This window comes from Colossoma macropomum, unplaced genomic scaffold, assembly GCF_904425465.1.
Source record: "Colossoma macropomum unplaced genomic scaffold, Colossoma_macropomum, whole genome shotgun sequence".
Lineage (NCBI taxonomy): Eukaryota > Metazoa > Chordata > Actinopteri > Characiformes > Serrasalmidae > Colossoma > Colossoma macropomum.
Genome location: NW_023494797.1, coordinates 6820204 through 6842111, shown reverse-complemented (window position 1 = coordinate 6842111; position 21908 = coordinate 6820204). Strand labels below are relative to the sequence as shown.

General features: G+C 37.5%; 1 protein-coding gene across 2 annotated transcripts in view; it reads left to right on the top strand.

The window, feature by feature from the left end:
* nfatc3a (nuclear factor of activated T cells 3a) overlaps positions 1–21379 on the top strand; it is a 120116-nt gene extending 98737 nt beyond the window's left edge. For both annotated transcript variants that reach the window (XM_036584153.1, XM_036584154.1), the window contains exon 10: positions 17856–21379. In XM_036584153.1, the coding sequence (XP_036440046.1) occupies positions 17856–17932 (77 nt within the window). In that variant the 3' untranslated portion in view covers positions 17933–21379. The remainder of the gene's footprint in view (positions 1–17855) is intronic.
* The last annotated feature ends 529 nt before the right edge of the window (positions 21380–21908 follow it).

Sequence of the window (21908 nt, the reverse complement as noted above, 5' to 3'; positions counted from 1 at the left end):
CAGTGCAGGTTCAGTTCGACTAACCAGTGCTCTGCTGTCACAGTATAGATGATAAAAACTTAGAGCAATAGCAAAGTCGACTGATCGGTGTTTCAGTGACAGAAAGCCGAAGACGGGCCTGTTCTGTACTTCTTTTAGCTCTAACCTGCAAGGCTAAGCTAACGCAAGTGTACACAGCCTCCCACCACAATACAGGCTCGGTTCTAGCAAACGATTGATTAAAACGCCCATTTGGAGGGCAAAGACTCATTTCTGAGAGCACATATTCAAATGACTGGTGTTGAAGTGACAGAAAGATATAAAATAGAATAGTTCTGTGGTGCTTTGAGCTGTACCCTATTTGACGATGCTAATGCTAGTGTAGTTAGCCGGCTACAAGTGAAACACACCACAGAACAGGCTGTTGTAGTAACTAATACTCAAATAACATCCATTTAGAGGATAAAGAATCTGAGAGCTGAGAGACTGGAGTTGGAGTGACAGACGGAATCAAACGTGGGTGGTGTGTGTGTAGTTTTTTTCAGTATTTCCTGGTTCTGGTTTAGTGGTACAACAGATGGAAAAAGAAACCATAACCAGTCTCACGAGTCCAGATCAGTACCGACAGTAGCTTCCGTCACTAACATTTCCACCTTATTAGACATGAGAATCTCCCTTTTGTAACGTCCAGCGACTAAAGGATTTCTCTGTGTTCATTAACGTAAACATGGTTTCCAGAATCCATTCACTTTCATTTGGCCAACGTTTATGTTTTATCCTCTCTCAAACATGTATATTTGCACAGGACATCTTGTTAACCAGTTATATATATAATATATATAGCAGAAGCATTTATATACAGCATGAGTGTACTTACGTGGCTCATATCATTTCCACAGATCAGACAAAATGCAAGTAATAAGTGGGCCGATTGCTGATTGTGTTTGGAGCCACAGTCTGCTGATTCTGATCATGCATCCTTATCTAAAATGGTAACTTTACAGGACAAGGAAGAAACGTTTTTAACATTAAATGTGAATGAAGTATTTACACAATTTAAAGCCGGTGGTTTCAGATAAATAAACCCCCCCAAAGATGGAATTACGATGGTGATACGCAAGTTTAACGTTCAGTTCACTTTATAACCAGGGCAGTGAATGAGGGGTATTTTTTTGGTCAGTTAATATTTTGTTGTTTCTGCACCGGTGTGTAGCACAGATGTGCTAAGTGGACTGGTTTCTGAAGTGCTGTGCTGAGGGAACATGTGGAGATAATCTATTCCCTGCCATTTGATGGCATCAGAATGTGCCAGTTCGCACTGCCAGGAGTCTGCAGTGGCTCTGGAGTGACTGCGTTGATATTTGTTTGCTTGTGCACATTTTGCATGTATGCATATCAATGAGCACGTAAGCGTATGTTTTATGTATATGTGTTTGCACATACACGTAAATGAATACTTGAATAAGTGAGATTAAACAGTAGTTCATATTCGTGTTTGTGTTTATCATCAATGCAGATTTTCATCTTTTTTGTTTTGAGAATAAACAAAATTAGCTTTATTCATGATTTATGTGCAATATTCTGCAGTGTCTACATTGTAACAGTTTATGCTCTTTTTGTGTAAGATTTGTGTACCTAAAGACGAACTTCAATCAAGATTTCTTCTCTTTTTTCTTTAAGCCAAGCTAAGTCGTAATGCCAAAACAGAATATTACACACAGCAAAGGGTAAATGTCTGATTTGAGTAGCAGCAACAAAATCTATGTTAAAAATCCTGGAGGCCTAAGAATAGATAACATTTCTTGTTTTATTTCATTTATTTTGTCATTTGTACATGTTCTTTAATCTAAAGCTTATGTCTGTATTGGATTGCCCCAGGTGTTATTTTGCATGTGTGAGTGTCAGTGGGTGCATGTGCATATGTTTTATACATGTGTGTTTGGACATACACGCCTGTGTGTGTGTGTCAGCATGGGTAAGTGTATAAGACAGCAGATGGCTCAGGTGCTGTAGTCCCTTTCGGGAGGTGAGGAGGGAGGGGTTCTAGACTGATGGACAGATGGACAAAAATGGTATACACAGTTAACGACAGTTTTTAGCATACATTATGTGGTTTAAATTTGGAGGGAAAGTTTTAAGGTTCCCATGTTTTTAGGTATCGTACAAAGGTCACCTCACCTGTGAGTCACTTTACTTTGCTTGTTTTTGTGTGTGTGCGTGTGTGTGTGTGTGTGTGTGTGTGTGTATTATATGGGCATAAGGCATAAGCACAGGCGCCATATTTCCTCTGATGGTGTTGGATGATGCTGTGAACAGAAGGAGCAGCGTATGCTGTGTCATTTTCTTTTAGAGCTTTAATCTGGCCTGAAATTTTGGTCTGAACCCAAATACAGCTCCAGAAATTTTTTTCCAAGCCTGACTGGAACCACATCATTGCATTTTGAGCCTAAATCTGACTTAAGCTCGACAAAAGATCTCTCTCTCTCTCTCTGTCTCTCTTTCACCATATTGACCTGTGTGTTTAATTAATCACTCATATATCTGATTTTCTGTTTCTGTTTATGCGTAGGAGTTTGTGTGTTTGAGATTGTGACACAGAAGTTATCTGGTCCGTGTATGTGTGTGTGTGTGTGTGTGTGTGGGTGTGTAGGCGCTGCTTTGTTTGCTCTTCAGTTTGAGTTGAGTGCAGCTGCCACCTCGACATGAGCTGATGTGGGTTAATAATAGCCAAAGCCTTCTGTCTTTTGGTCATATTACCACTGTACACCCACCCCCCCCCCACACACACACACACAAATATACGCATAGATGCTAGAGTTTCATCATGCATTGTCTCCTTGTTATCAGAATATTGATCTATGCATTATAGACTCCACACCAGACACATAAATTACAGTGAATTATACTGAAGAAAATGAGATAAAAATCAACCATTTCTGTTAATGAGCTTACTCGTATTCAACAAATGAACCCCAACAAATCACAAAACAGCCCATTGTGTACTTTGAGCACATTGATCAATCTCAGATGCTCCTGATGAGTGGTCAATGAGTGTTTTCAGGAAGAACAGCCAGTCATGTGGTCTCACAGCGATACATTCGATGTGTCTGCAGCTCTATCCTGAACCACATCACAAAAGTGTTCACAGATTTGTTTTGTCTCGTTGCAGTTGGCCCTGTTAGTGTTGGACAGAATTCAAAGACATCTTTTTTAAATATTTAATTAGAAGATAATACTGTGAAAAACGAGGAAAAGCTACATAGTCTATAGGCTTTATTTGACATCTTTAAAAACCTATTTAAACATAATCCAACAGAAGACGTTTGTATTTATCTACAGTTTAAGTAGTTCTTCAGTCACAGTCGTGTATCCAGTCGTGTAATCGTGTATTTTTGAAATAAATTCTGAATCGTACCAAAAATATTCAAATTCGACATTTCATCACATAATTAATAATTTCCTAAAGAATTGTAATCAAATTGAACCATTGTGAGTTCAGACATTTGTATTTGTAAAAAAAATTTTATTTTGAAAAAAAAAAATTTTTCAGGGCCATTTCGGTCATCATGAAATTTTTTCTGAAGTGTAAAGGACAGCAGCTGTTTTCAAATGATATAATAAAAGTTAAACTAGCAAAAATAAAGATACAAGGTTGTGTTCCAGCTATTCCATATTAAGTCTGCATAACTCATTCCGTGTAGTTCAGGTCTTGAATGTTTGGAATTCATAGACTGAGAGATGAGGGCTTCTCTTGTTTGCAAGTGGCTAGACTGAAGGTCAAAGCAGGCCACCTCTGACCACACATCGTCTCTGTCCAAGTATAGCAGCACTTTGGGAAATCACCCTTTCCACTCAGTTTGAAAGAACGATGTATTCTTTTGGCCTTTTCTTTGCTTCGGCTCTTTTTGGGTTTGTCATTATTTCATGTTTGGTTTCTCGACCAGAAGTGTTTAAAATTTTTAAAAATATTGGGTCCATTTGGCCACAGCAATTTAGAATCCCACTGAGAGGGTGTTTTGAGAATATGAGTACAGTTAACTGCAGCTAGGCACTGCTTTTTTCTAGCCACTCCTACACATTTTGACATTGAAGTGAAATTGCAGATGTGTGTGTGAAATTAATTTGATTTTAGAGTTGGATTTGCATTCCATTTATATGACACAAAGCAGTTATTGTTGCAATTTAGTGTTTTTACTGTTCTGTTTCACAGGTTTTAGAATTCCACATAGTAGTATAGCACATTCTACTATTTGATTTGTCATTGTGTTAATCTCAACATGACATCTTATTTCAATGTCTGCTTTGACCACAGATCAGCGATGTAGTCTTGCTTGTTTCCACCAGTCTTTCTACATCGGAAAGTCCATGATGCATCTTGTTCTAGCCTTACCTTCTGTAGCCACAGTTCATCAAGCAAGTCAAATTAATAACACCACTCAGCAATCACTGATCAGGGAAAAAGCTAGAGCATGGGAGGAAAATCCAGGACACGGGGCAAACACAGCTCATTAAGCAACAGTAAAAACATTGGTCTGCTGCAGAAACAAGTGGAGAAAGCAGCACCAGCTTTCAGGGTGCCGCAGGAAGGTCTTGGCAGAGTGAGGCTACAGCTTTGCGGTCGGCCCAGTTTGCCTTGCTGTGGGTTTCGGCCGCTGAGATGTTAGAATCGTGACATGACGCTCTTTTGCCAGGAAACTCTGATCCAGGGTTTATCCGCTTGTCGTTTCTGCAGACGAACTCTGAGTGACACGTTTGTTTTTGTTTGGATCGGTCATTTTTTATAGGCATTGTGGTTTCATTTGTGAGTACAAAGACTTTCCATCCGTGCAGACCAGAAACCAAAGTCACGTGAAGGCAGCTGCTGTTTGTGAGTGAATGGATTGGTTCTATTGAAGAGACTTACAGAATCACTGTCACATACTGAGGAGTCCAAAAGTTTCACAGTGCTCATTGATTCAGCTACGTTTTGAAAGCTTTATTACTCATATGCTTTTAAAAATAGGAGTATTTAGGAGCGATGCCATCGAAGAACCACTTTTAGTTCCTCAAAAAAACCTTTCAAGATGGTCCGTCAAAGAACCATTTTTGTAAATGAGACGTGTGACTGTGAAGAAGCTTTTAAAGGTTGGAAGAACCTTTACATAATGTAAATGTCAGAAAGTTTTTCCTAGAATCTAAGCAAAGATGGAATTTAGGAATCTTTATTTTTAAAGCCATTCAGCTCTGTGTTCTTATTCTGTCCTACAAGGCAGCCACAACTTTCAAATTTCGTTTTTCATATTTTGTAGCAGAGCAAGCCATTTAGACTTTTCAGGCAGTATTGACTGATATAAACCTGTCAGATGCCTGTACAGTCATATGCAAATGTTTGGGCACCCGAACATGTTTTGTTGATTTTCTAAGTGAACACGGCCTCCACAGAAAACACACTTCTGCACATTTTAATGCACAGTTGCTCTTTATTTGCTAAATTTAACATATAGGCCTGTGCAAAACTTTTGGAACATTTTTCTATGTTTTGTTTTTTGTGTATGTTAAATGCAGCAAATAAATAGAAATAGTGCAATAAAATGTGCAGCAAAATGTCATAATCAAATTTGTTCACTCTGGAGGATGTGTAAACGTATTTAAAACTTATTTAAAAGTTATTAAAAGTTGCTATACATGGCACTTTGTTACCACATGGAGTGCGTTTTACAGTTTTCCATGATTGGTAATATTACAATTATGTCACTGTACTCAGTGGTTTGCTCGGTTAATATTTTAACTTCGATATTTGGTTAGTAGGTTAAGGCTATTATATAACCTGGCTACTTAACTCCCTACTGTGTCCTCCTAAAGATATTATTTGCTGGGAGAAGGTAATTGCATAATTATTCCTGCTGCTGGGCCTGACCTCTACTGGCTCCGGCTGCACTTGTCTGTGTTGGTTAAGTAAGGTTGCTAATAAGAAGATGCAGTGAGCAAAGTGAGGGAGTAGTGAATCACTGCTGTGTTTTTGGAGGGGGAATCCACTGATGAATCACTGACCTATAGACTTAATACATGTCTGTTCAACTTAAAAGTTCTTTAATCTCACACCCATAAGAGACCCCAAACTGACCTTTGAAACAACAGGATAGATAGACATCGCTTGCTCTCATGTAGGCTAAAAGTCTTCATTCCTCAAAATAAAAACATTTCCAGAAAACAGCTGGACTCTGCGTTTCGCCAGTCTTGTCTCCTTTCTGTTTTATATTTTAGCCACATGCATCTTGTGAGATGTGTGCTTGTCATTAGCTACTCTGAATGGAACGTCCTTAGTCCTCTGATCACGCCAGTCTGCCTTATGCAGTAGTTTTCCATATACCTTTCTCACGCATAGAAACATAACTTGATAAGTGATGAAAATAACCAATATATTTATATGTGCTTTGCTTGTTATGCTTTTAGATTCCTTAAGAAAATTTTACTAATAAAATTATTTCATATTATTATAGTAGGTTCTGCATATATACCACATTAGTGAAGTAGTACTAGTAGGTGAGTTTTATTTAAATTTTTAACACAGGATGGATTCAAGTATTATCAAACAGACTCTTAAGTCTATTAAATGAACAAGAAAGACAGTCTTTTAAATTAGTTAAATATAATTGGATTTATGTAGCTTATATTAAACAGGTGTTTACACATCTGGATCCAGACACCAACTTCCCATTAATAATTACTTGTCAAATAAATAATTAAATAAAATTATAAGTACTGTACTAGCACTAAAAGGGGGTTCTTTATAACAGAAATGGAATGCTTTTTGGTACTATGTAGAGCCATTTGTTAAAAGGTCCTTTAACGAACCATATACAGTTGATTATCCAACATAGACAAGTACCATTTAATCATAAACAAGAACGGTTTAACCATGCAAAGAACTACTTGCACATTAAAATGGCTCTTTGGGTTATCATGGTTCTTCGCAAAGGTTATGGCATATTTTGTATTTTATGTTTTCAAAAATCAACAAATGTTAAACTAGGTGTTAAACTAGAAAAGAAAAAATACTTAAGTAGGTTTGTTCCCTGTAACGAATGTGTTTTTTTGTATTTTCACTTAATCAGTAAAACTTGGTCATGACTAAATTTGGGCATATGACTGTAACCACTGCGTTTACTGAAGAACCCTTGAAGAGCTTCTTCTCTTGAGGGTGTGGCTATGACTGAAATAAAAATCTCTATTTGTGTTATAGAGCACTATTACACAACTATAGGGCACTGTTACACTTATGTCTGCTGTTTTTCTCCTAGTATCTGCATTGAAAAATAGAATTCCACAAAGCAATCATAATAGTGAACATTGTAGAATACTACATTATTACTAAGTAACAGACAAGGGAATGTTAGCTAATGTTAGCTGTGGTCACAAATCCTTTAACAAAGAGTCTTTAAGACTCTCTGAACTCTTTGGCAAAACAGCAGCTCTGTGCAGTTAAAAACAAAGACTCCAATATGTTTACTGCCTGCTGCTCATAATACAGCAAAAACACTGACTTATAGCTGTTATAGGTTGTTATAATATTGGACTAAGATTTAAATGCCTATTCGAGTCAAGGCTGCACTTTTCAAAACGTTACTCCCACGTCTACAGCTGCAACTAAGAAGCCAGCTTCCGCCTCGCTTAAGCAAATAATGCGACTGGTGAATATGATGCAGGATATTGATTAGCAAGTGTTTGAATTCATTTATCATGTGTTTGTACTGTTGTTTAGTGAACTGAATAGTTCACCCCTAAATAGCACTATATTAATATTAGTAAAGATCCCTTTTTGGTCACGGCCTATGTCATTTTACTCAGTCAGACTAGACTACAGAGCATCAGCTGAAACTGAAATAAACAAGAGTTTTGCCAAATGTCCCCTGTTATAGTTCAAAATACCTGAATCTGCACCACAAAGAAAGGCTGCTGTTTTTGCAGCGGAGGGGGAAAATCAGCATGGCGTTACTGTTAACCTTAGTAGTCGTAAATTCCCCCTTTTTATAACTCACCAGACCAAAAGGGGTAACAAGTCCTAAAGCAGCCCCCTGAGTGGTCAGCTGAAGTGTCACTCACCCACCATCGCCTCCTCATCCACTGATACACAGTCAGAGCAGCAGGGGCTTAATGTTTAACTGTCCGCTATCGGCCGCCACAAGCTTCACTGTGTAAAACCTCTCATACTGGGAGTTGAATGTATATGAGGTGCGATCAGAATTACTGTTTGTAATTGCAAATAAGGGGTGTCCCCCTGCAGTCCTCCAAAGAGGATCCCCTCTTTCTGAGAGTGAGCTGAAGCTGTGTGGCATCTGCGAGAGATGTTCTAGATGAATCATGCTTTCTTACATGTGGGGGAACAGGACGCTGAAATGTTTTCTGAAATCCTTCAACGAAGCAGTGCAGCAATGGCTTCCCGTATTCGACTGAGTCATCCGAAATTGTGAAGCCGTGTCCATGTGCGCTGTAATATGTTTGTAATTTGATCCACTTTAACTCAGAAACATGCATGGTGCATCAAAAGTTTGGGTACACACTTTCCTTTGCCGTTCTTGAAAAAGTCTTCTTTTTTCACTGCTACTTTTTAATTAAGTAGAATTAAATGCTTTTTTTACTATATACAGCTACGTATAATTACCTATTATAGTAAAATATACATTAATTTACTTATGGTGTATTTTGCAACAATCAGCTTCATGATCATCAGCGTCTTCCTTGGTATGAAAAAATGAAACGTGTTTTAAAAGATGTTAGAAGCACATATTGAAACTCTTTTAAACTCGTTTAAACCCTTGAAAGAATTGAGTGCTGATGAGTGCTGACCTCACAACAAAAGGGCTTTAGCATTATTCCGAAGTATTGTTAAGCATATTGTCACAAATGTGTGCAATATTGTTTTCCTCAAAAAAAACCTTGCTCATCTCTCACATGTAAAATTATTGAAACCATGCTAATGCTAATACAGTCCTGTGAAATTTAATTTTCAGTCAAAACGGCTAATATGTACAAGTTAGTCATTTTTCGGCTTCTTTCAGTATATAGTGTGTTCTGCTTTTTCCCTTTATTACTGCTTACGTTCTTGCTTTCAGAGACTTCCTTTGTCAGGTTTTCTAAGAAATCTCCAGGAATATTTTCCCACACCTCTGAAGGTCAGTCTTAGAAGTTGGTTGCATTTTCTGCTTCTCATATGCCAAGTAATTCCAAACACATTACTGGCTTTTGCACAGTACTGTATAAAAAGTGTAGTGCTATATATACAATAGTTTATATACAGTAGTGTATCAGCAGCAAATCTACTTTTAGCATGACACACGCTCATCAGCACTGAACAGTCGCGTCTGCCCTGTGATACGGGTGAGACTGAGGATGATTGTTCTTTGCTTGAGGGCACCACATATAATCAGATTGAACATCTAATCTTTTCTACAGCCTTTGACTTTCTTGTCTAGGTGAATGATGCAAGAGTTGAGTGGCGTTAGCAGTAGGGAGTTTCTGGAGCTTAAGATTGCATTTCAGAAACATTGGGTAGGTGGAAAAATTATGTCATGGAAATGTGTTGTATTAAACCCTATATTATGATGCACATAATGCGTGAATCACATGTATCGTGCCTACACAATTGCAGATTTACTTGGTTAGGTAGTGTAACAAGTCTGCACAAGGTGCCAGACATTGAAATAAATGAAATCAGTCTGTTGAACATATGCAGTAGGTTACGGTGTTAATTTATGTGCCTTCTGGTGACAGTTGGTGAACTGAGTCATGTCCTCATCTGACCTACTGTCAAATAACGTCCAACTTAAGTTTAAGAATGTGTTGTTACCGCTGCGTGCGTGCGTGTGTTTACAGAAACGGAAAAACTGAGAAAAAGATTTTATATTTATGTGGAAACAGTCTTTTTCATTTCATTAAAAAACTCCACCAAGTCTGAATGCAGTCCATACTTGCTCTTTCCAAAATGACCCAGTTCCAAATGTAGAAGCCCAGAAACTCTGTCAGCATATCACTGTCATGGGCCTTGATTAAAAACTTGTCTGTACACATTGAGCCACTCTTAAAATAAAGTACTTTATCCTGCTTTTTGATTTACATACAGTGGGGTCCAAAAGTCTAATACCACTAGTGAAAATGCTTCTATTTGCATTGCTTTCTCATTTAATAGCACATTTTTTTTCATTACAAATTGTTATCAGCATAACAATCTGAGTGAACAGTAAAATATTTGAAATTGTAACTTGAATTTCACAGTAGTATTCAGTATTTCTCTCATTATGCTTTAATGACATGCACTCAAGCTGATCACTAACAGTGACAGAAGTCTCTAATGAGAAATTCAACCAATGGAAGGAATAGCACATGGTCAGCGTCATGCATTTGCTTAAATTTGAATAGTGCAGAATCTAGAATCTTCCACACTTTACTTGTCATAACTTTTCTTTCTTTGTTTTCAGTTTTCAAGTACTAAGACTTTGTCCTTTAAATCCTGGATTTAATGAAAACAAGATTTTCAGTCTTGGACCCCACTGTATACTTATCTATTATAACATTTGTGACTTTTTTATTTAAAATTGGCATGAAACATGAATTGTCTTTAAATGTGTGTCATCAGTAAGGCTGTAATGAAAATGATCAATTAAATTTGAATCAGCAATTATTAGTTGTCAGGTTTATATTTTCCTAATGTACATGCTTATTACTTACATCCATACTTACATAATTTACATATGCATTTTTTGCCACATTGTATTTTTGGTAAGATTTTAGTGAAGGGCAGCTTGTATAAGTCTATGAGACACCTACAGAAGCCTTTCATGACAACTGACATAAACCTACATGAATGTTTATAAAGGCTTATTATAATAAGCATCAGTTGTTGTAAAGTGTGCTTTTGTTCATTTTGATGTCATTTCTCCTCAATAAATATGACAATTGATGTTTGTTGGAATAAGCCTTAAATATGTTTGTGAGTTTTCATGAAAGGCTTATGTAGGTGTTGTGTAGGCTTGTGAATGCTGCCCTTCAGCAGTCTGTGTTACTTTATTTTATATACAGCACCATGTAAAAGTCTTAGGAATCTCCTCAAATGCTATGTAAATCCATTCACCTAGGCAGTATTTCTTTCTTTGAAATTTGTTAATGAAAATATTAACATTAGAATAAATACAAATAAACAATACATTGTGATTTTATATGTCAATGTGTAGCCTGGCCATTTCCAGACCAGTTCTTGAAGGAAGCTATAGATTATCTAATCAGTCCTTTAAGTTAAATCAGATGTGCTGTTCATGGAATTTAACAAATACATGCGATGACTAGAGTAAACCGAGGAGTCTGGAACCAAACCTGTGTTTTTCTAGGTGTTTTCTTTTAACCATTTTATAAATAACTTTTTAAAAACACAATGTTCTCGTTACATTGTACTGTATTTATGTTTATTTGTATTTACTTTAATTTTTTATGGTGTCTTTACTGACAAACACACATTTACTACTGAGAGAAAACGCCTCGCCTGACTAAAACTTCTGCACAGCGCTGTATTTTTTTAATGAAGTCTTTTTAAAAGGCCTCCATATATTTTTACAGTATTTTTGAATCTTTGAAAGACATTGTTTATTATTGTTCAGTTAAGTCCATTTTTATTGCTTGGCCTGTTTTAATTTCCATAGTGACAGACCAGGTTTTTGAGTATGCAAATTCAATCTTTCTTTCTTTATTACTTTGTTTTTCATGCGCACGTTGAGTCTTGCGTTCAGCACTTTGAATTTTAGAAGGCCACTGTGTTCTCATGCTCCTCGCTTCAGCATGACAGCACCCACTCTTTTCGTTCTGAAATCCTTACTTGTGGTTCGCTGGTCTCCCAGCCTCCCTCCCTCACAACTCCCACTACTCCGAAAGTGCTGAGTTGCCCTGGCTTGCACGCCATTCCCTTTGCTCTGAGTAGTGAGAGGTGCATGCTGCATTGTGTGTGTGCAGGAGGCAGGCATGCTGCTCTTGCTGCTGCTGTTGCGGAGTGGGTTAGCGCGCAGCAGCAGTCGTGGTGTCGGCCCACAGCAGCAGGCCTGTACGTGTGAAGAGCTCATACCAGAGGAAGAAACACACGCCCACACGAACAGGATGATCTGAGGCAGCGGCCGGGCATTTTAAACATCGCACTAACCTCTACACTCACACACAAGCAACACAGTGAACAATACACGACAATAAGAGGAACTTCTGTACACAAATACATACCCACAAAATATGATAAATAAATATAGCCACACACAGACACAGAGAAGTTTGTTTTTATACTGTGTAACGACGTGAGTCAGACGTACATACAATGCAACCGTTTTAGGCCCCTAACAAAAAAATGAGATTTAAAAAGCTATTTATCTGAGCGACAAGCATTTATTTGCTCAGATAAACACTATTTTATGTCAGCAAGTTCATTCAATCGTTTCCTTTTCTCAGAGAACCCAGTATTACTTCATTAGTTGTCATCGTCCAGCATCTGCTTTGGTTAATCAGTGCTTCATTATGTTAAATCAAGTGTGCTGATGTGTGTGTGTGTGTGTGTATATATATATATATATATATACATATATACATACAAATGCATACAAACACACACACACACACACACACACACACACACACACACATATATATATATATATATATATATATATATATATATATATATATATATATATATATCATATCTCCATTTTTTGTCGATTTTCAGTTGTTGGTATAATTTAAAAATGCCTGTCATCCTTTAAATTATGTGTAAATTTCATAATGAATGAACCAAAAGAAACGGCCCAAAATGACCCACACACACACACACATACACATATACACACACGCACATACCCCTAACCTTCGTATTTTGTTGCCCCTGTAGGTTAGCCCTGTTTTTCTTTCATTTTCCTAAACACATACAAACATACACCTACAGCCAATCCCTGCAAAAGCTAAGACAAATACATAACTGCATCCTGAAGTCATCTATTAACATGTTAACTCATGATAGTGCTAACGAAAGGGACAATTAACACAAATATAAATGCTTATACTTATAAAAATTTATATATAATCTGTACACACTTAAAAATGCTAGCTTCCAAAGACCTTAGTGTGTTAGTAAACAGCACTGTACACAGCTCACATAAATGAAAACACTGCACACGACACCCAGAAGCAGCTTACAACACTCAGAACACCACAGCCAAAATAACATCACATCCTATATGTGCTAATGCACACTGCTGCTAAATTAAGCCTTATTTGACATTTAGAGCTCTTTTTTGTTCTTTTGTTTTTTTGAAAGATCAGAGGGTCACAAGTTCAGAAGAACAATCACAAAGCGAGGCTGTATGTTTTGAATGTTTTTTTTTTTTACCAGACCTTATAGAGTTTTGGTTTCTTCTTTATATTGTTAAAACTGGATGAAGACAAACTTCTTCCTTTTTTCTAAATATAGGGAAAGACAAATATCTTCAGCATTCTGCCCTTTCCCAAAGCTAAAATGCTAACATGTCTTCTGGACGGTGCCTTTAGCTTCCCTCAGTTTTCCCTTTATGCCCCCAATTAAACTTTTTGTAATTGGTTATCATCTCAAAAATCCTTTTTTGGTCATTTCTAATCCATTAGCCTCTCTGTCATTCAGATTCTTGACAGTATAATGTTGTTTTAGAGCAGAGGCATAGAACAAAGGCATTAAGGGACAAAAATAGAGTGAGGCCTTTGTTCAGAGCTGTTTGAAATAGCTCACCTGTTGTAGCTTTTGTGTAAAATGGGTTTTAAGTGAGACAAGCCTGCCTTTAGAGCCTTGGTGGTTAAGACTGTGCTTTGGAGCTGTAGCGTAGTAGGTGGAAGGTCAGAGGTTGTCTGAGTGTGGAGTGCACTTATAATTAAGCCGCCTGCATGGGCAACTACTCACTGATGTGTGCGTACAGTAGCCCAGCCTCTAGAAGCTAAAGTTGTCTAAGCTTTTTCTTTAGTAATGTTTGTGGTTTTTCTGTGTCTTACACTTAAAAATAAAGGTGCCAAAAAGGCTTAGTTGGTGCAGTGTCACAGAAGTGCCATGTTCAGTTCCCTAAAGAGCTTTTCAGTTGAGTGGTTTCATTTGAGATTTTTAAAGAACCGTTCCTTCAAAAGTTCTTGAGGAAAACAAATGTAGTTCTTCGAAAGCATTGCTCTAAAGAACCTTTTTTGGCACCTTTTAAAGAGTGTAGTTTTGTAAGTGGGTTAGAACCTTCCATCTCCGTATAGTGTGGCTGTCTCTTGCTTTCTTTTCTTGTTTTTTTTTTTTCCTCCCTTTTGTTACCACACCTATAGCACTGTGCAATAGTATTGGGTCACCTGAGAAAGTCATATTTAAAGACAATTATCTGAACAGTAATGCTTATTTGTAAACATCAATATAACAAATTGCAATCGTATGTCTGTTAAGCCCATTATTTACAGTTACCATCCAATACCTAGTTAGGCTAATTAATACTTCAGAACAAGTTTAATCATTGAATACATTACCAATGAATATATTCATGCAATGGCTAGGGTGCACTGAGAAGTTGGATTACATTTTACTGTAGTATTGACTGTCTGTTAAATTAATTTATTACATGAATTGAAAAACTTGAATTGGAAATTGGAACATGACTAATGCATTTTCCTTCTATACGAAGATAAGACCAAGTCTCTAAGCTAGCTGATCATTGTTGCTTAATGATACACTTTGATCACAGAAAAACAAGAATTTTGTCTTTTAAATAGTGTGGCATAGTGTTGTGTACATATTGCTATTAACCCCAATTCTGGCACTTAAATACAGTTCCGATGCACGCGTGCACTACTGAGTGACGCTTGCTTACGCACCAGTAGATAGAGTTTAAGTGAAGTATACAACATGCTGGCGGTGTAGGATTCATGCTTGAGACTAGCAGCAGTAAAAATGCTCACTGCAAAATCTGTAACGCCAGTATTTCAAGGGGTGGCATCACTAGGATTTCAATACATCAAATTTAATTAAGCATCTAAAGGTAAGCCATGCCAAAGAGCACAGCAACTCTCTGTAGCTCTGAAATGATTCAAATGTAGCTGTCCAGCCAGTAAATGTAATTTGTTCAAGTTTAGTATGTTTTATTTGTGAAACAGCTCCGCTTTTGCCAAATAAAAAAATTTAAACGTGGAACAGTGTAAATATCAGTATTTATAAGCTCCTTAAAAAGAGATAGGATTGGAATCAGTACACAGTATCAGCAGATACTGGAGGATCAGGTATTAGTGGTGTTAATACGATATGATGATCCCTAATATGACCGTAAATTAACAAGGCAAAAAAAAAAATTCAGGCTCACTTTGATGTATTCATTCTGTTATAATATTGTACAGACAGAACACCTTTACTGTTGAGGGCTGGGTTTCCTGACAGCATCTTAGCACAAAGATGGTTTTTAATGGGTAGAGTGAACATCACACTGAACATTCTTTCTACCAAGTTGATCTTAACACAAAGATGCTTTTGGGAAACTGGGCCCAGATCAATAGTTTTAAACTGTTTTCCTGGCTGGCCTAAGACTTACGCACAGTACAGTGTATTGTTCTGTCTCTGGGTGTCTGTGCTGTTCTGTGTGTGCTGGATGGAGCAGTAGTTATTGAGCACTGGCTGTGTTGATTGACTGTGTGGCGGTAGTCTTGAAGAAACCCTCGCTGAGCTGCCTGCTGTGTCTTAGCCAATAAGACGTGTGGAGACTTTGGCTCGGCCAATGGAGCATGTGGAGACTGCTGGCTCAGCCAATAGAATGTTCGAGGAGAAACGGCTTCGGTTTCACTGCAACGATCACAGCTCAGTCAGCGGTTCCATTGAAAAATCGGCCCCATGTCGGGCTACATGCTGACTTATTTATTTAATATCTGTCTTCCAGTCTGCTGGAGTAATTACTCCACTCGCTTCAGTGCTCCATGGGATAAGGAGCATATGTTAAAAGAGTGGATTTTTTTATGTAGCACTTTAACAGTGCTCACAAAGCCAAGCCATGATGTACCCAAGGCCCATTAAACATAATTAACTAAGGCTCTGTGCTTCTAAAACAGGCTTTAAAACAAAAGGAAGACTATATTCATAGAAGATTGGCGGCTACTGTCTAAATTCACACTTTGACACTCTCTCTTTCACTCTATTTCTCTCACACACAATCTATTCGTGGCTATGCTGCTGCAACCACTGAATGGAATAGTTCTACCTGTCTTTCCATTTGCCGCGAGTGCGTCACATACCAAAGTCTTGAGTTTGTTTAGGTTTTTCTTTTCTTCCTCTCTCTTGCTGTTCTCTGTCTTTCCGTTGGCTCTTAAGAGCGTGGCGCTACTCTACCATGCACCGCTGGCACAAATGACACTCAGCACGGTTCAACACTGCCCTCTTCTGGTGAAGAGACTCTGCCTGCTTTGCCTTCAGTAGTGGAATATTTTACAGCAGGTGCTTTGGGGTAGCTGAACTATTTTGATAAAGGGCAAATGCAAAAACCACATTCGTGTGAACCATGTTTAGAGAAAAAATAGGAACGTAGGCTGATCTATTATCCAGATAGCCCATTATTAATGAACTATAATCAGACAATCTCTGACCAAAGACTTTCCCACAGGTCAAAGGACAGTTTGACACATTACACACGTTGCAAATAAATAAAAAAAAAAGATCAACACTGCTGACAAATCATTAGTTTGGTTGATCCCAAACAGTGTACAAGCCAGCGATGCTGCTACTTTACAAGTAGGCCTGTCAGAATTTTTACATAATCGCCCGAGCTGCCCGCAGTTATTTCCCACATTGCTTTCACAATCATTTGTTGACGTCACAACAAACAGAATGTCAGATGGGTACGTTTTCTTCAGTTGGGTTAATATAGAAAAAGCATATATTGAGACAAAACTATAAGAGTTATTGTTGCAACATGTTTAGAGAGCAGTTTATTTAAGCTCAAGCTGTTACTGCCATGGGAGCTGCTGCTAAGTATCAACAGCTAGAATCTTATAGTAGACTCTAATAAATCTATAAGACCTGTGGGAATGTAACAGTAAAGTTCCCGAAAGGAATTTCGATAGGATTCCTGTTGGAATCTTGTAGTAAATTATAATAAATCTATAAGAATTTCTGTAGGAATCTTATTGTGAGTTGTAGGGCTGTAAAGATATATGTATTTTCAAGTTCAACACGGTTTTCAAATCTGAGGTCAGAATTCTATTCAGTGTCTGTAATTTTATGTGTTTTAACATGTGATTGTACAGAACTCTATTTATAAACTACACTCATTAGTTTGGCTCAGATAAACAATAGTTCTCCAACAGAAGATTTCTAATGCATGACATGGCCAAAACAAATTTTAATCCCTTGAACTGAAGTGTAATTTTAATGTGGGAGTGTCCATATCATCGGCCCTGCCCCATTCCCCATATGCTTTACTGATAGAATGCACCCAGATGCCTTGTCTTGATGATTAACAGTGGTTTCCTAACAAGATGGCAAATAAGTCTCTCAGAAGAGACTGAAATTTGGACACATTGTTTCTAATTTGATTTTGTTTAAATATTGAAATCATTACACCTTTAATAAATGGAGACGTTTACTGTTTACGTACAGAGAACTGCACAAATTTTGCAGGTTACTGTAACAGTGCTACAGCAATATTATGGTGATGAAAGCATTATAGATTATTATACAATAAGTATAATACAGAAATGTAGAAATCTTATGTTTATATTACTATTTTTTCAGTAATTTTGTATTCTGCTTAGAAAACTGCAGGAGCGCATTAACTGTAACTAGCTGTAACTATAGTTCTTTATGATGTAAACTGGCTTTTCTGTCTTTGTTTTGTGCCTTACAGTGAATGAAATCATTGGCAGAGACATGTCTGAGGCTCCGGGGGTTCATGGCACCTCAACGGCACACAGTCAGTCCTAGCCCACCGCCTGCTGCTCTGTTCCAGGCAGCAGAGTGTGTGAGCAGCCCTGCGGAGCTGTGGACTCAGTCAGACGCAGCCACAGCGCTTCCATCCACACATCCAGCCAGGCCACACATGGCACAGGGACGTCTCGCCCCTCGCTGGCATCCAGCTGGGCCAAGACTCCCCCTTCGCCTCCTCTGGACCCACCAGGCATGAAGAGAGATGTCATAAGAAGACTTCTGGGGGAGAGAGAGCTCACACACACACACAAACACAAACATTCAGGATAATATTGGTATGTGGTTGTTCCTAACATGCATATTTCTCAGTACGTAGCTTGAATAAGTCGAGTCTCTCGCTCTCTCTGCTTGTTTTTTTACAGTAGTTCTCAGGCTTTTTCTTCAAACGGCAAAGATGTTTCGGATCAGCCATCGTATGAAAACGAGCAAACTATGCAGCCCATGATCCTTATAACTAGCGTATGCAATATAAACCCACAGTTGCATCAACCATAATGGCAGAATATGTGTAGATGCTGGTGTCTGGGATTGAGTTGGAATGGATGGAACGGAATTCAAGAGGAATCAACCCTCACTTTTTGCCCCTTTAACCAGCCTAAGCGCGCCCTCTTGAAATCAGCACAGTCTGGTGGCGCCCTCTGGAGGACAAGCCAGAGCGTTGCGGACGTGTGAATAATATGCAACATTCCACACATTTCTAGTGTCCTTTTTGAGCTGTAGATATGATCCCCTCTTTCTCCTCTTCAGGTTGAACAAATGCCTTATAAACTTAGCAGCTTGGATTGACTGAAAAAAAGTTTTGAGTATAGATGTTCTTGTTTCTTTTCTCCTTCCTCAGTCTATTTTTTTCTTCTTCTTGAGGCTGAATTTTGTGCTGAGGACATGGTCTAAATGTTCTCAATCAGGTTTGAGTGTCCCATTTGGAGTCAAGCTATTCTGCGAGTGTGATCAAGTGTGTCGGTCAAATATAACTCCTACAGCGCAATATGTACAAACTAAATCGAATAGTTTCTAAAGACGTCTATACTTCAGTAGAAATGCATAGAAACAGATGAATCGATTTATTCAGTAAGCTGATAACTCCAGTGTGCCTTTCAAATGACAATCACGCTCAGATCTATAACAGAAACAGTCCAGATAGCATCTTTATTTAATGTTTTTTCAACGGTGGCCATATTGAAGTGGTTGGGAAAGCTCTTTCTCTTGGTCCTGCAAAAGGCTGCATTTCTACAATCTTGACAATCAACAGCTATCTACTCTTCAGTATGCTTTCCTAAATGCTGTGAGACACAAAGTTGAACTTTGTGTCCCAAATGGACATTGGAACAAGTGAAACCACATTTTCGAGTCCAGCCATTTTGTTTTATAGTGGTAGCCAAAAAAGATAGATCTGATTGTGAAGGGAAATTCCATCGATTTTTCAAAATGTCTGCTTAATTCAAACATTAAGACACAAAGTCACTCTGAGTAGTTTAATGTGAAATGCTCAGTTCTGGAGAAACTTGCAAAAGTGGAAAGAAAATGCTGGATGTTACTAATGCAGACATCTTAGTAGTCACAAATTTCATGTGTATGTATATAAGTAAAATGCCTGAAACCATTTTAAACATGACCCCACATAAGAACACAGCTTTGTTTAACAACCAGCTCAACATACTGATTACAGGCTAACAGGCTAATATATAATGTTCAGAGTGCAACATAAAAAGTACAACATAATGTTTCCTGAATCTTAGAAGCTTCAAATGTCCACAGATTACCTAAAAACAGGGTAGGTAATCAACAGCAAAGTATAGCAACTCTAGCTTGGTGCTAATGTAACATTGAAAACCTCATTAAAGAGCTAACAAAGGTTACCAGTAGTGTGGTGGCGTTATTTGGATAAAAGGCTGCTTATAGAGTGGAAGTTTCTACCTTAAACACTGCTGTAATGTATGCTTAGTTAATGACAAATACAGAGGGGAATCATAACAAAGGCTGTTTTGCCACCCAAACCAAACTTTGGTTTCCAGATTTAGCTGTTTTACCATAATCAGCATTATATGTAAAAACACAGAAGATACATGTAGGTTTACTGCTTGTTTTATATAGTAAATAAATTGGTTGTAGTTGTGCTGTAAACATTGTGATTCCTGGTTCTTATCAGCACCAGCTGGTAAGTTTCTCTACTATGAACCATTTCACATCAGACTGCTCTGAATGACTTTGTTTACATCTCAGAGATTGAGGTGGAATTTGGTGGAATTCTCCTTTATATAAAGCATTGTACTATTTTGATTGCAAATCCAGTGAAAATCAGTGTTTGTGCTTACAAGTGGACATGCAGCAAGTATAGCCCAAAGTAAGAGAAAAATTCAAGGATTAATGGGATAGAGACTGGTCTCAAACTCTAGATGAATTGATTGGGTGCTATCTTTCTGTAAGATATGTATTTTTAGCGTAATACCATAACTGGGGTTTGACAGAAACAAATTTATGAAGAACTGTATTGGCTCCTTGCCTTAAAAGCTTTGATTTGAAAGTAATAACTATTGTGTGTATATTTTTCTATTGTAAACTGGTAAAGCCACTTAATAGGGTTTTTTTGGGGTCTTTGAGACTAAGCCGTATTAATGACTGTTGTTATAAGTTGAAACATGGAAAAGAGAATGAAAAAGATCTGCTATGCACTAAAAACCTGCCTGTTGCCTTTGAAAAAAATAAACAAACTAAAAAAGAAAACCTTGATGCCTCTAGACATAGATGCTGTAGGGAAGCTTAGCTGTAGCTTAGTATGCCAGACGTTCTTTTTCTACATCCGAGAACTGTGTGTGTGTGTGAGTGTAATCCTGCCTTTTAAAGGACTAGAGTGAGTGTCTTAAGAGTGTATGTGTGTGTAACTGTTCTTTAAATTCGTTCAGTTTCAGTGGTGAGAAAAGCACATGGATGAATTTAGGCTATGCAAGGAGACAGACAGTAACGTGATGATGCAATATTTGGCATCGACTAAAAATAGCAGATATGTTTGATATTCAGCTCTTGCATTTATACATAATATATATAAATATATATATATATATATATATATGTGTAGTTTTGTTGGTGTATGTAAACCCATGTAGTACCAGGTGATTTCAATGCCACTTATTTAATTTAAACTATCAAATATACAGTAGGAAAGCCTTAACTCGTGTATGATATACAGATGTGTTTGAATGTTTGGGTTTGATTTAGGAGTAGCATTTTAAAAAAATCATCCGCAATAGGAGGGCAAAACGGAAAACATGGAAATTCCGGGACTAAAACCAGGGCTCCCATCAAGCACCTACTTTTCGTCCTGTTCTTCAAAACCAAAGAGCGAACAATGTGTTCCCATTTTACATACAGATGACAACACAGACTCTACAACTCTATTTTTGATACTTTGAAATCATGGATGTCATTCCTAAAGTCGGGGGGAATATGCGCATATATATATATATATATATATATATATATATATATATATATATATATATATAATTTTGTAAAATAAAAATTATATATATATAATTTTGTAAAATAAAAGGGAAATACAAGTTGAGCTGCTGTTTACAGAGCCTTGTATTGTCATTTCTTGTACATTTTGTATTTTAAACCTTTTGTAATTTTTAAGACTGCTGTGCTTTTTGAAATTATCCAAAGGGAATACTTTGCATTGTAGGCTCTTCTGATGTAGTGTATCAATAAAAAACAAAAACTAAGAAAATGGCTATTCATTATTTTTCTGTTATTGATGTGTTCTGCACCCATGATACACAAGATCCCAGCTCTTGTGTATATAGCTATTACAGCTCAGAGCAGTAAATGAGACACCAGTGGAACTTTAAAGCTTTATCTTCTTTTTTTTAATGTGGTCCACTGACAGTAATGAAATGTTGAGAACATAGTTCTAAGTTCTAAGGTGAACTGTAGTTTTCTGCACTGTCCATCATGCACTCTTGATGAAATGTGT